The sequence below is a fragment of the Stenella coeruleoalba genome (assembly GCF_951394435.1).
Source record: "Stenella coeruleoalba genome assembly, chromosome: 18".
Classification (NCBI taxonomy): domain Eukaryota; kingdom Metazoa; phylum Chordata; class Mammalia; order Artiodactyla; family Delphinidae; genus Stenella; species Stenella coeruleoalba.
The window spans coordinates 18046265-18059701 of record NC_137164.1 but is presented as its reverse complement, the minus strand read 5'-3'; the positions used below and the strand labels follow the sequence as shown (position 1 = coordinate 18059701).

The following is a 13437-nucleotide window of genomic DNA, read 5'->3' as shown; positions in this document are numbered from 1 at the left end:
AATCTATCAGGAATCTAAGCTGATATTATGTCCAACTGCAGAAGTAAGTCAGGAAAACAGAAGCAGATGCAGAAGAGTGGTTTGGAATTAACACCTGTGTAGAGTCAAGAGATTGCTCAAAATGATACAGAAATTCAAGATCGAATTCCTTATCCCATGCAGAGGTCTAATTTGATCTTCCAACACCAGACAACCACATGAAGCAAAGTTACCCCCTGAAATGAAACTAGCTTTTGAAATCTTTCTATTGAGTTATCTTTAGGTGGAATGCAATATTTCCTCCTTTCCTTGGGCGCCATGATGAACGAAGTGTCTGCCCCTGGGGTGGAGTCAAAGAGCAGGCCTGGCGGGAGGCGGCCCAGACATGCAGCCTAGTTTCCGAAGACATGGACTCAGACTGGCCCTCAATCCTGGCTCTGCTGCCAGCTGTTTGACCTGGATAAGTTACTCACCCTTTCTGCGATCCAGTGCTCTCCTCCATAAAGTGAAGAGTGATACGACAGGGTCTCTGAAGAGGCTTAGTGCTGGCCAGGCTGATCATTTTGTCATACTTTGCTTTAATTACGGTAGTCACATAACAGCACTTTCTGTATGTCAAAAACAAAATCACATCCTTGTTCACAGCCATCTTCTGTCTTTTCAATCTTCTTAGAAAGACTAAGTCTAGCTTTTCCAGGTCTCTTTTTGTTTCCAGCCTTTATCTAACTATGGGCCCTCATTAAAATAGCCAAAACCTTCCTGAAAAAACATGCAGGAAAAGATGTACGTGCCATATGTACAATATTCTTTTTTGGATAAAACAGAAAAAAAAGTAAGATATAAATTTTAATTTCCTCTAGTATAGTAGACTAGAAAGATCTGTAAACCTATTTTGAAACAACTATCTTTTCATATTTAAAAAAAAAAATCCTAGTGATTTTTGAATTTCATTTTCCTTCACTTTATTACAATCACTTTCAAGTCCTGTGTAGTTTCCAGACGGCACTATGGCTCAGAGCAGCTGCGTCTCACACAGACCAACCAGTGTGGCTGGCAACAGAGGCTTTGGAAAGCTTGCTGCCCTTCCTCAGCATATACTGCTCCCCAGAGCCCTCCAGGACGAGAACCCACAGGGCTGGCAGTTAGAACGCTTGCTCAAAGGCTGAGTGCCCCTCGGCCTTTTCTCCCAGGGTAATAATCCCAACATTTGGGCAGATGCCTGGCTTTACGCAGAGCCTCGTCCAAGAACATTATGATTTCAATCCATCCTGGCTTCATTCTAGGACCTTCACCCCCGGGAGCCTCCCAGGCAGCAGTGGGGGAGGGCACGACATAATTCCCCACTCCCAGGACCTCCCCTCGTTCACAGACTTGAGGATGAAAAAATGAATAAGAGCAGGAGTTTGGCCTCCGGCCACCGTGGCTTTGTACCCCAAGTCTAGTCCACATTGTCTGGGATAAACTGCTCAGAGCCTCAGTTTCTTCAAATATAAAATGGGAATGACTCTGGCTGTGGTGAAGCATCAATCAATAACGTGAGGTGTTTCTATACTGCCTGACAGGCGGCCCTTGGTCAATGGCAGTGAGCCTCACTGGGAGGATGGGACAGCCAAGGACAGGGGAAGTGGGCGTGGGGCCTCTGGGCACCCTGGGGTGCCCTCCGCCTGGGGCTTTCCCTGTTTGGAGCAGTGACAAGAACAGAGAGGCAGGACATGCAGAGGAATGAAACCGACCAAGGAATATGTGGCACCTTTTCATTTAGTCAGTCTTTATTTAAATGTGTGCTTTTGAAATAGCTTATTAAATATGACCTTTTCAAAACCCAATTCTCACAATATTTACAGTGACTTTTACGCAAACATATTTTAACTGTGAGCTTCTTGCTCCCTCTTTCACGTTAATAATCTACAAATTTGTATCACAGCAAAATCCCAGCTACTTCATTTACTGCCTTTTAGACTAGTTTTCTTTGTGAGGTACTAAGCTAGGATAAGGGATTGCTAGGAACGAGCTGATTCAAGCTCAGAGGAAATAAAATATGTTTTATTTATCAAAAAAGAATTATAACAAGACCTTGCTTTCCAACTGAAAACATGTGTCCCATGATGTGTGGAACAGTATTTAAGCAATGAAATACATTTCCAATGGTCATTATTGCGCCGCCTTCTATTTTTAAAGAAATATTTACACTCATCCCTCTTAAACAAATAAAATCAGAAAAGTCAAATTTGAAGAGATTATGGACTGTCAGGGAATGTTATAAAAATAATCTGACCTCAGTGACTGAAGAATGAAGGTCATCAGACGGCCCGGCACTGACCAGAGCTGCTGCAAGAAGGTCCCGCAGGCCTTGCAGCATCTGCCTCAGGATCTGACGCTGGACACGGAAAGACACAGCCAAGAAGGATGAAACCGCACCAGGTGATTCTTCAGATGCTACATCTACAAGGGCACTGATCCTGGAGAGGGATCTTTCCCTCTCTGGGTGGAGAAATATCTGGTTGAAGAACACAGTACCCAATGTTGTAAAAAGTGAAGATGCCTATTGAAGCCATAACTCATGATTTGGAAACAGAATTATGAAAAAAATACAGATTAACAATTGTACCTTTAATGTCTTGTAAATAGCGCTTAAAATTCCGTTTTATACACTTGATGTCTGAAAACAAACCATGGCCTTTTTAAAAAAACACAAATTAATTCCTTAACCATCCTAGTATGCAAGAGAGTATTTGAGACCAACATTTTTATAAGTTTTCTACCTTTTCACTGAGGATTTTGATGTGAAATTAGAATGACAGCTTATTAGAAAATAAAGTGGAGAAAATTTTTAGTCCTTTGAGGATTTTTTTCATGCATTTAATCATTTGCGCTTCCAACGGCAACGTTCCCTTATTTAGAAAGGCCTGTGCAACCCTCTGGACCCATGGTTTTGCACACGCTAGGCATCTCAATGCAATGATTCCTACGCTAAAACACACTTTCACCACAAAACTTTTTTCCCATAATGAGAAGTATGAATGAAATATTCCAAACATTCACTAACCCGACAGAAGTCTGTGGGAAACAGCAGTGATTTTCGCTAGAGCTGTGGTTCTTACCCATCTGTTCCAAGTTCTCAAGTTAGCAGGTCCTACCCTGTGGGTGCTCTACGCCCATGACTCTTGTTAGTCCATCCTGTCTGGACTTAGTTGGTCCCATGCTAACCTGGTCAGAGTGGAGGAGTGTGTGTGTCTGTGTGTGTACCATGAGTTGGTCATGCTGAGGAGATCCATTGGGGTGGAATGTGGGGCAGTAAGCAGAAAGGTGGGCATCAATTCCCTAGGAAGTTAGGAATGAATGATTACAGTTAAAAGATATAGGCAGGGAACAGAATACGTAATGACTGAAAACATGGATCTTATTTTCTTGGTACCTTGAGAAATTTGTTTGTTCAAGTACAGATGGGCAAAACAGTTTTGTACGTCTTGCCCCCATGCCCAGTTCTCTAAGAATTTAATCTTCTTCGAGGACTCAGTGACGCCCATTCTTTGGGCTCCTACTACTTGGTGGCTCGTGGTGACTGAGGGCTCAGGTCTGCAAGCCCACAGCCTTGTTGCCCTTCATCAAGAAAGGGTTAAAATTGCTTCTATGAATGTCTAAAACAATGGCTCTGATTTCACATAAATAATCACAGACTCAATTAAGATGAATATATTATTCTAAATTAATTTTTTTCTTTCAGACATTTATATTCCATCTACCCTGAACAATGAATTGAGAAAACAATAGCCACCTCCAAAGCCTTCCCAAGAATGACTACTTTTTGAAATGACACTTTTTGTACAAACTGAACAAATGAGACAGTGACGGTGGCAGGAAACTGGGTGAGACTTCAAGGCGCCGTTTTCTTCAAGTCTCGAATCTGTTTAATCAAGTAGTTCTTCTCATCGGTGAACTGCTCATCGTCCGTCCTTTCTTTTTGGAAGCTGCTCAGAAACTCGATGAGTTTGGGTTGGTTTTTTAGTAGAATCTCCACAATAGGCTGTGCTTTGTGAGGACTGGCCACAAACACCTGAAACATGAGAAACAAATACCTAGGACAAGGAATGCACATCAGGGAAAACACGGATCCCACCTGTGTCTCATTTGTTACATGTGTTAGTAAAATACAGAAAGCCCCAGATTATACTTCCTTATTGAGGAAAATGAGTCATTCCCCATTCATATCCATTTTCTACAGAGAATATACAAATATATTCAATATATTTAAATTATATATGTAATCATATATTTAAAATTACCATTATAACTAAATATGTGATTATAAAATTAAATAAATACATATAATTCTATATAATGAAATAGATAATATATAAATATAAAACCATATATATATAAATATTCAATATATATAATATATTGAATATACTTAATATATTCATCTGGCTCAAAATTCAAAAAGGACAAATGTGAAAAGTCCCCCTCTCACCTCCTCTCCCTGGAGGTCACCAATGTTATTATTTTCTTATGTATGTGGAGCTTTAAAATTTATAACTGCCTAGGTCCCACCTCCCAGAGACTCCAGTTCAGTAGATCTAGAGGGGAGGTCTGTCTCTCTGTATTTTTATAAAGTTCCACAAAGATTCTTATGTGTACTCCTAGTTGAAACCATGATCCTGGGCTAATAACTCAGCTGTACTATAAAAGACAGTGACAACTGTAATAACAGGACACAATAACTCAAAACTATAATGCTGGGACTTCCCTGGTGGTCCAGTGGTTAAGACTCTGTGCTTTCACTGCAGGGGGCGTGGGTTCCATCCCTGGTTGGGGAACTAAGATCCCACATGCTGTGAGGTGTGGCCAAAAAAAAAAAAGAAAGAAAGAAAGAAAAAACCAAGCATATTAAAAAAAAGAAAAACTATAATGCTGACTGGTACAGTATTTTGCAAAGGACACACTTCCTAGTTAGATGCTATATATATAATGACATGACCAGAATATCCATAAAACTGTTGACTGCTATATAGCTCTCTGGTTTCATGTTCTGGGCTCCCCACTCCTCAGAAGGGCTGAGTGCTTCACCACCAGCCCCTCTGCACACTGCCCCCTCTGCACACCGCCTCCTCTTCCTGAACCTCCAACAGTGCACAACTCTACTCCGAACACACTGTGGCCAGTGATCGGTTATGGAGACAGTGGGAGCTACAAGGTTGAACCCTCAAGGTTCCTCCAATCCAGCAAGCATGAGGAAGGAAAAACTACACCAGGATGTAAAGGACCTATGAGAGGGAAATGAAAAGCTGTGGAGGTTCAAAGGAGGTGGAGATAACATTAGATTTCTGAGTTTGGAATAGGAAGGGCTCATGGTGTAGGTGAAATGAGAGTTCATGAATCAGATTTTCTCTTTTTTTTTTAATATCAGTTTGGTAGTTTGTGCATTTCTAGGGATTTGTCCATTTCATCTAGGTTATCTAATTTATTGATGTACAGTTATTTGTAGTATTCTCTTATAATCTTTTTTATTTCTACAAGGAGGTTGAATCAGTAACCAAAAACCTCTCAACAAAAGCCCAGAACCAGATGATTTCACTGGTAAATTCTACAAACTTTTAAAGAAAAATTAACACCAATCCATTTCAAGTTCATCCAAAAAATAAAAGACAAGGGAATACTTCCTAACTCATTCTATGAAGTCAGCATTACCCTGATACCAAAGCCAGACAAAGCTATCATAAGAAAACTACAGATCACTGTCCTTTATGAATAAAGATGCAAAAATCCTCAACAAAATACAAGCAAACGAAGTCCAGAATAATATTAAAAGGATTACCTGCCATGACTAAATGGGACTTACTCCAGAAATACAAGCATGGCTCAACATAATAAAATCAATCGATGTAATACACCACATGTACTAGACTGAACTGCATCCTCTAAAAAGATGAATGTTCAAGTCCTAACCCTTGGTACCTGTGAACATGACCTTATTTGGAAATAGGATGTAATCAAATTAAGATCAGTTCATACTGAGTTAGCTTGGGCCTGAATCCAATTACTAGTATCTTTAGAGGAAGAGGGAATTTTGGACACAGAAACACACAGAGATACGCAGAGGAAAATGCCATGTGAAGATGGACACAGAGATTGGAGTTATGCATCTATAAGGCAAGGAATGCCAAGGATTGCTGGCAACCACCAGAAGCTAGGAGAGAGGCATAGATTTTCCCTGAAAGCTCCAAGAGGAACGAACCCTGTTGACACCTTGATCTTGGACTTCTAGTTGCCAGAACTCTGAGACAGTGACTTTCTGTAGTTTTAGGACACTTAGTCTTTGGTACTTTGTTATAGCAGCTCTAGGAAACTAAGATGACATATTAGTACATTGAAAGAAAACCATATGATCCTTTCAGAAAAAGTATTTGACAAAATCCAACACCTTTTCATAATAATAATAATAATAATAAACACTCAACATGGGACAACTAGATATCCACATGCAAAAAAATAAAGTTGGACCCTTACCTTGCACCATAAACAAAAATTAACTCAAAATTGATCAAAAAACTAAATATAAGAGCTAATAGGGCTTCCCTGGTGGCGCAGTGGTTGAGAGTCCGCCTGCCGATGCAGGGAACACGGGTTCGTGCCCTGGTCCGGGAAGACCCCATGTGCCGCGGAGCGGCTGGGCCCGTGAGCCATGGCCGCTGAGCCTGCACATCCGGAGCCTGTGCTCTGCAACGGGAGAGGCCACAACAGTGAGAGGCCTGCGTACCGCAAAAAAAAAAAAAAAGAGCTAATAAAACTTTTAGAGGAAAATATAGGGGTACATCCTCATGACCTTGTATTTGGCAATGGTTTCTTAGCTACAACATCAAAAGCATGAGCAACAACAAAAAAAATGGATAAACTGAACTTCATCAAAATTTAAAAATTGTGTGTATCACAGGACACTATCAAGAGCGTGAAAAGACAATATACAGAATGTAAGAAAATATTTGCAAATCATATATATGATCAGCATCTAGTATCCAGAATATATAAAGAACTCATACAACACAACAACAAAAAGACAAACAACCTTTTTTAAAAAGGGGCAAAGGGGGACTTCCTTGGTGGTCCAGTGGGTAAGTCTCCGCGCTCCCAATGCAGGGGGCCTGGGTTCGATCCCTGGTTGGGGAACTAGATCCCGCATGCATGCTGCAACTAAGAGTTTGCATGCCACAACTAAGAAGTTCACAGGCCGCAACTAAAGATCCTGCATGCCACAACGAAGATCCCGTGTGCTGCAACTAAGACCTGGCACAGCCAAAACAAACAAATAAATATTAAAAAATAAAATAAAAAGGGGCAAAGGACCTGACATTTCTCCAAAGAAGATATACAAATGGCTAATAAGCATGTGAAAAAATCCTCAACATCATTAGATCATTAGGGAAACACAAATCAAAACCACAATGAGACTAGGCCAGCTACAATTAAAAAAAAAACAAAAACTAACAATAACAAGTGAGGAATGGAGAAATTGGAACCCTGTACACTGCTGGTGGGAATGTAAAATGGAGCAGCCACTATGGAAAACAGTTTGGTAGTACCTCAGTAAGTTACACACTGGATTACCATAAGACTGAGCAATTCTGTTCCTAGGTATATACCAAAAGAATTGAAAACATTTGTTCAAACAAAAACTTGTACATGAATATTCATAGCAGCACTATTCACAATAGCCAGAAGTCCATCAGCTGATGAATGGATAAGCAAATTGTGATATATCCTTAAAATGGAATATTATTCAGCCATAAAAATGAATGAAGTACTACTGACCATGCTACAACATGGATGAACTTTAAAAACATTATGCTAATAGAAGAAACTGGACACAAAAGGCCACACATTATATCATTTCATTTATATCACATATCCAGAACAGGTGAATACATAAAGACTGAAAGCAGGTTAGTGATTGCCAGGGGCTGTGGGTAAGAGAAAGCGAGGAGTAGTTGCTGAATGGGTATAGGGTTTCCTTTTGGGGGGATGAAAATGTTCTGGAACTAGAGAGTAGTAACAGTTGTATAACACTGTAAATACAAAATGCCACTGAACTGTACACTTTAAAATGGTCAAAATGGTGAATTTTTATGTTATATGAACTTTACTAACATAAATTAAAATTGTTACTTATTAAAAAAAAGTACCCCAGGCTCGTTTACATTGTTACACAAAATGCCTGATGTTTACAGAACACCTAGTATGTTAGGAAATCACATACTGGAGCCAAACGTGTGGCTCCTCTGGCTACCATTAGTTTACAAGTGAGCTGCTGGGAAGTTTTAGCTAGGAACTGTCTGGCATTTGTGGTAACGACAGCAATAACTCATAACAGTCTTTATTCCCAAAAAATTTTTTTAGAAGATTAAATATATAGAACAAACTAAGCTTCTCTGTTTGAATCCAAAATAAATGTGAAACGTAGTGGAATTTGCAGACAAGGCATCACTGGATCAACTCTACTGAATCTGTACACTATACAACAGACCTAAAAAAATGTTCAATTTGTTTTCAAGTTTAAATTTTTTCCTTATTTTTATTTTTTTATGGCTTCTGAACTCTGCTGCCTCTAAATGTAGTTGCTGATTAGAGGTGACTAATGTTCTAATGTACAATTCCTTTGGGGCATCCGGGACACTGAAATCAAAGCTTGAGATGAACCTTTCATGAGGACAACCATTCTTGTTCTGTATACTTTTTCAGGTGAATTGTCAAGCTGGCCTTTGGATTTTGGAATAAGCTAGGGTGGAGCTTCTTGTTTTCATGGAAATGGCTATTGTGGCCAACTGCTAGGATCTGAGCAACAGAGCAGTACACTCAGACCCATTTTCGGCAATGGCCATGCCTGAGTTCCAGCAGCTCTGAGAGGTGAGCCAAAAGGCACTGGCCATCCCCACCCTCTAGCGAAAGACAGTGGCAACAGCGTCCTTTGCTATTAAGGATGTTAACAGGGAAAGGAAAGAAAGATCAGCTCATAGCTGATCCCTAAATTCACGTTGGCCATATCTCTGGAAGAGGCAGGATCACAGGGACAAAGGTCTCCTGAACCTAGTATCTTAGAATTAGACTTTTGACTTTAATTTAACATTTTGCAAGTGAGGAAGCAGATCCAGATGGATTTGCCCAAAGTCACTGGTGGCAACCGAGCCACAACAAAGACCCAGGTCTCTTGACTTCCATGACTTCCATCTAGTCCTTTCCCATCATACCATCCTGTTCTCCAATAGCAGAGAAAACATGAAATGGCAACTCATTCAAGTCCTTGAACTTTTCAAGCAAGCTAATGAAAATTGGCCACTAATAATTTGGCAAAGACATTTTTAGTCATGTGTTCCACATTTTCTGTACTTTATGAAAGGTACCTGGGGAAAAAGACTATTAATAAAGAACTGTGAGAAAACTCTAGGACTCAGCTGTTACTTTTTCTAAATAACAAAATATTTTTGGCAAGTAAACAATTCAGTTTGCCCTTCAGTGCAACGAACATAGTTAGGGTCCAGAGTAAGTCCAGTTTATACACATACAAGTAAACAAGTGGTCAACTATTTTTAAATGCACCTATTCTGTCCAATAATGAGATGATCCAAATTCTGATCTCAGAGGATGGAAGTAGGTTATTTCTATTTTGCCACCCACTGAATACTTCCATAATACTGCATTTTGGAACCAAGTTATATGAAGCATGTTCTCATCTAGGATGATATATTAAAATTCTGTGGGAGCTGGAAAGACAAGACACACAGCCTTCTATAATTTCCTCAGTCAAAAGGCAAGGGTCTTAAGAGGGCCTATCATTTTATACTCTGCAGGCATTTTCCTGTCCTACAAGAGCCTATTTTTGTCTCCTCCAATTTGTGTTTATTCTTTATTAAATAATTCTAACACAGAGAAGAGCACAGCAATAACATATGAGATTTCAAGTTCCCACCATAGAGCTCTATCATTTTTGCCAAACTTGCCTTCAGAATTTTAATAAAATAAAACATTACAGATATAATTAAAGGCTATTAGACATTTCTTCATGATATCATTCTCTTTCCTACTCCTCCCCTGAAGTGACTGCTATCCTGAATTTGGTATTTATCATTCCCATGCAGGTTTTTAGACTATAACTGTATATGTCTGAATCCATACATAGCGTTGTTTTGCATGTTTTTAAACTTTAAATAAATAACATCCTTTTAACATTTGCTTATCCCACTCAGTGTTTCTGATACTTATCTACACTGATCCATATAACTCTATTAATTTTAACCCATTACTATATGCTATTGTATGAATACGTCACAATTTATTTTCCCAGTCTCCTGTAGATACCCATTTTTTTTTCCATTTTACAACATGCGAAACAATGTTGCAATAAACATTTTGGTACAGGATTCCTTATGCATGTGAGCAAGATTGTCCCTAGGAAATTGCCAGAAAATGAGATTTCAGGACTGAAGAGTATGGACACTTTCAGTACTTTATTTTGCTAAATTGCTCTCCCAAGTGCTTGTACCAATTTACAGTGTATGACCTACTGCCCTCCAACCTTACCAAAATTTAATGTTGTCAGACTTAAACATTTTTGTCAATATGAAAAATGTAAAGTGATATCTCGTTGATATTTTAATGGCCATTTCCACAATTACTACTAAGATGAGCATCTTCACCTATTTGTTGACCAATCAGGTTTCCTCATCTATAAATTACCAACTTGTATGCTTTGCCTATTTTTCTATTGAATTGTCTTTTTCTAAATGATATGTCAGTTACATGTGTCACATTCTGTCCTGTTTTTCACTTTGTTTATGATGTCTTTTCAAAAAGAAGTGTTAAATTTTAATGTAGTCAAACTTATTTTCTATTATGTTTTGTGATTTTTAATTCTTTTTAAAAATTCTTCCTTCCCCAACATCATAGAAAGTCTCCTATTTTCTCTTTTAAAAGTTAAAAAATTTTGCTTGTCAAGTGTAGATCTTTACCGGAATTTATTTCTGAATATAGTGGAGAGTAGGGTTTTCTATATGAATAATCTATTACCCTAGAACCATTTATTAACAGTAACCCTTTCTTCACTGATTTACAATCCCTCCACTATGAAATATCAAATTTCATATTTGCACAGGCTTATTTCTAGGCTTTTTACTCTGTTTTGTTGTTCTATTTATCTATCTCTATGCCAATACAATATTGTCTCCATTTACTATAAATCCATAATAAGTCTTAATATATGGTAGGATGGATTTCCCTACCTTGTTTTCCTTGAAAATTGCCATAGATAATCCCAGGCCATCGTTCTACCTTACAAATTTTAGAGTCAGCTTGTCAAGTTCCAGGAAAAGTTCTGCTGGGATTTTGATTGTAATTAAATGGAATTCATAAATTAATTTGGGATTTGAACTGCTCTAGTGGTCTTTTGGACAATAAAGATGTGGTGGCTGAAAGATGGACTAAAATTGTTTTTTACCTCTCAAAGCAACAATTACATACCTTATAAACTGCCATGTCTCCCATTTATAGACTTATAAATTCAATCACTGAATATACATTATAAAGGCCAAAAAAAGAAAAAAAGCCTGGAACTCTCTGAATCCTTAATTCTACTCTAGATACCTATCCTAAGAAAATAATCCTAAATATGGAAAAAATTAGCTGAATACATAAAATGCTCATTGTAGCTACAAATTGAAAATAACCTAAATATAAACGACACAGGAATATTTAAGTAAACTAGAGTAAGTATACCCAATGAAAAACTATAATGCCAATAAAACTACTGGCTCTTTTTAAACACTATATATAACAACAGTGAATTAATGTTCACTTACGGTATAGCATTGAGTGATAAAATTAGTGTATCAATTGTGTGTACAATGTAAATACAGGTGCAGAAAAAACCTTCAAATATGTGCACAGGAAAATAAAATTTACTAAAATCTTTACAATAGTTAAGTCAGGGGTATGGGATTATAGATTAGATTTCTTCCACCTACCCTACTTTAAACAAATCTATTGTTTAAAGTTTCTAGGAGATGATTTTATTACTCTTACATCAAAGAAAAGATATTAGAAAGAAAAAGCAGGTGTTATATGGACTACTTTTCTTTCAAAACGAATTAAAATATTTCTAAGCAAGTAACAAAGCAAGTAGTACTCAGTGTTTCTTTAGGTTTCACTTAAAGTTCAAAGAAACACTTCAGGCAGAAGCAAAGCATTCAAATTCTGACACAGGTTTTCGGCTTCAACTCAATCACTGATTATTTTAGTAACTTTTGGGAAACAGTATTCCCGTATTTTCTCAGTGAAAAAAATGAAAATATGTCGAGATATGGATTAGTTAGCAAATCTTTTAGAAACAAATGGGCATTCATTAAAATAACTCTAAAATTTCACCTAAGTCATGCAAAACAGAAAGACTGCCTATTTAATTTTCTCTCAAGTATAAAGGAGGGTACACAGTAGGGAGTTTGCCATTTGCGACTGGAAAACAAATGCCCACATTATTTCTGCAGCTTGCACTTTACCTTAAAGACATGAAAGGCTTCAAACTGGATGTTGGGACTTTTATCCCGGAGGAGGTTCATCATCAGTTTGAGGTTCTCTGGCTTGCTGATGTACTTTGTCATGATGGCAAAGTTGTGCCGGTCCAGGATCAGTTCACCTAGCAGCTACAAAAAACACAGAATCAAAGTAGAATCTGTCCGAGAGTCATCTTATTCAAAATATATCCCACTTCTTCACACCGGAAAACAAAATATAAATGTGAGTTATGAATGTTGATATGAAAAAAATTCAGAGTCCTTAAGTACATCTTAAAGCATAGGCATGGAAGCTGTAGTTATTATTAAGTTATTTTTAAACTTTTCATACAGTTTTGCTAAAGTCAGTGCTTAATGCATTTCTGAATCTTTTTTTTTAAGCCAGTCATTGCAACTGCTTAAAAAAGCTTTCTCTACTGCCCTCATCAAGAGCTAGCCATAAATAAATTTATTATTTTCATCCCTTATTTTAATGTGCTTCCCAGTAATGTACTGCTCCTTAGGCGTTGAGGTAGGATAAGAATAAAAAAATTGACTTAACAATTATACCTTCCTTATCTGAATAAATATACTCTAGTAGCTTGCTGGAAAAACAGGTTATATTAAGTGACTCTTACCTTCTCCCTAAATTTTATTGCAAAACCTGATATAGAGCCAGAAAAAAACTCTGACCCTGAATTCATATGAAATTTAATATGTGCAGCAAGTTTTTATAAAAAAGTAAAGCAAAACATTTTCTGGTGACAAATTATTAATTCCTAAAATGCAGCATTACTCCATGTTATGAACTGGATGTTTACGTCCCTCTAAATCTATATGTTGAAATCCTAATCCACAGTGCGATGGTATTAGGAGGTGGGGCCTTTGGAAGGGGACTAGGACATGAGGGTGGAGCCATCATGAG

General features: G+C 37.9%; 1 protein-coding gene across 5 annotated transcripts in view; it reads right to left on the bottom strand.

The window, feature by feature from the left end:
* Window positions 1-1795: 1795 nt before the first annotated feature.
* CAB39L (calcium binding protein 39 like) overlaps window positions 1796-13437 on the bottom strand; it is a 101046-nt gene continuing 89404 nt past the window's right edge. For all 5 annotated transcript variants that reach the window (XM_079903196.1, XM_079903195.1, XM_079903197.1 and 2 more), the window contains 2 exons: window positions 12519-12662; window positions 1796-4033 (listed from right to left, as the gene is read on the bottom strand). In XM_079903196.1, coding sequence (XP_079759322.1) covers window positions 3854-4033; window positions 12519-12662 — 324 coding nt within the window. In that variant the 3' untranslated portion in view covers window positions 1796-3853. The remainder of the gene's footprint in view (window positions 4034-12518; window positions 12663-13437) is intronic.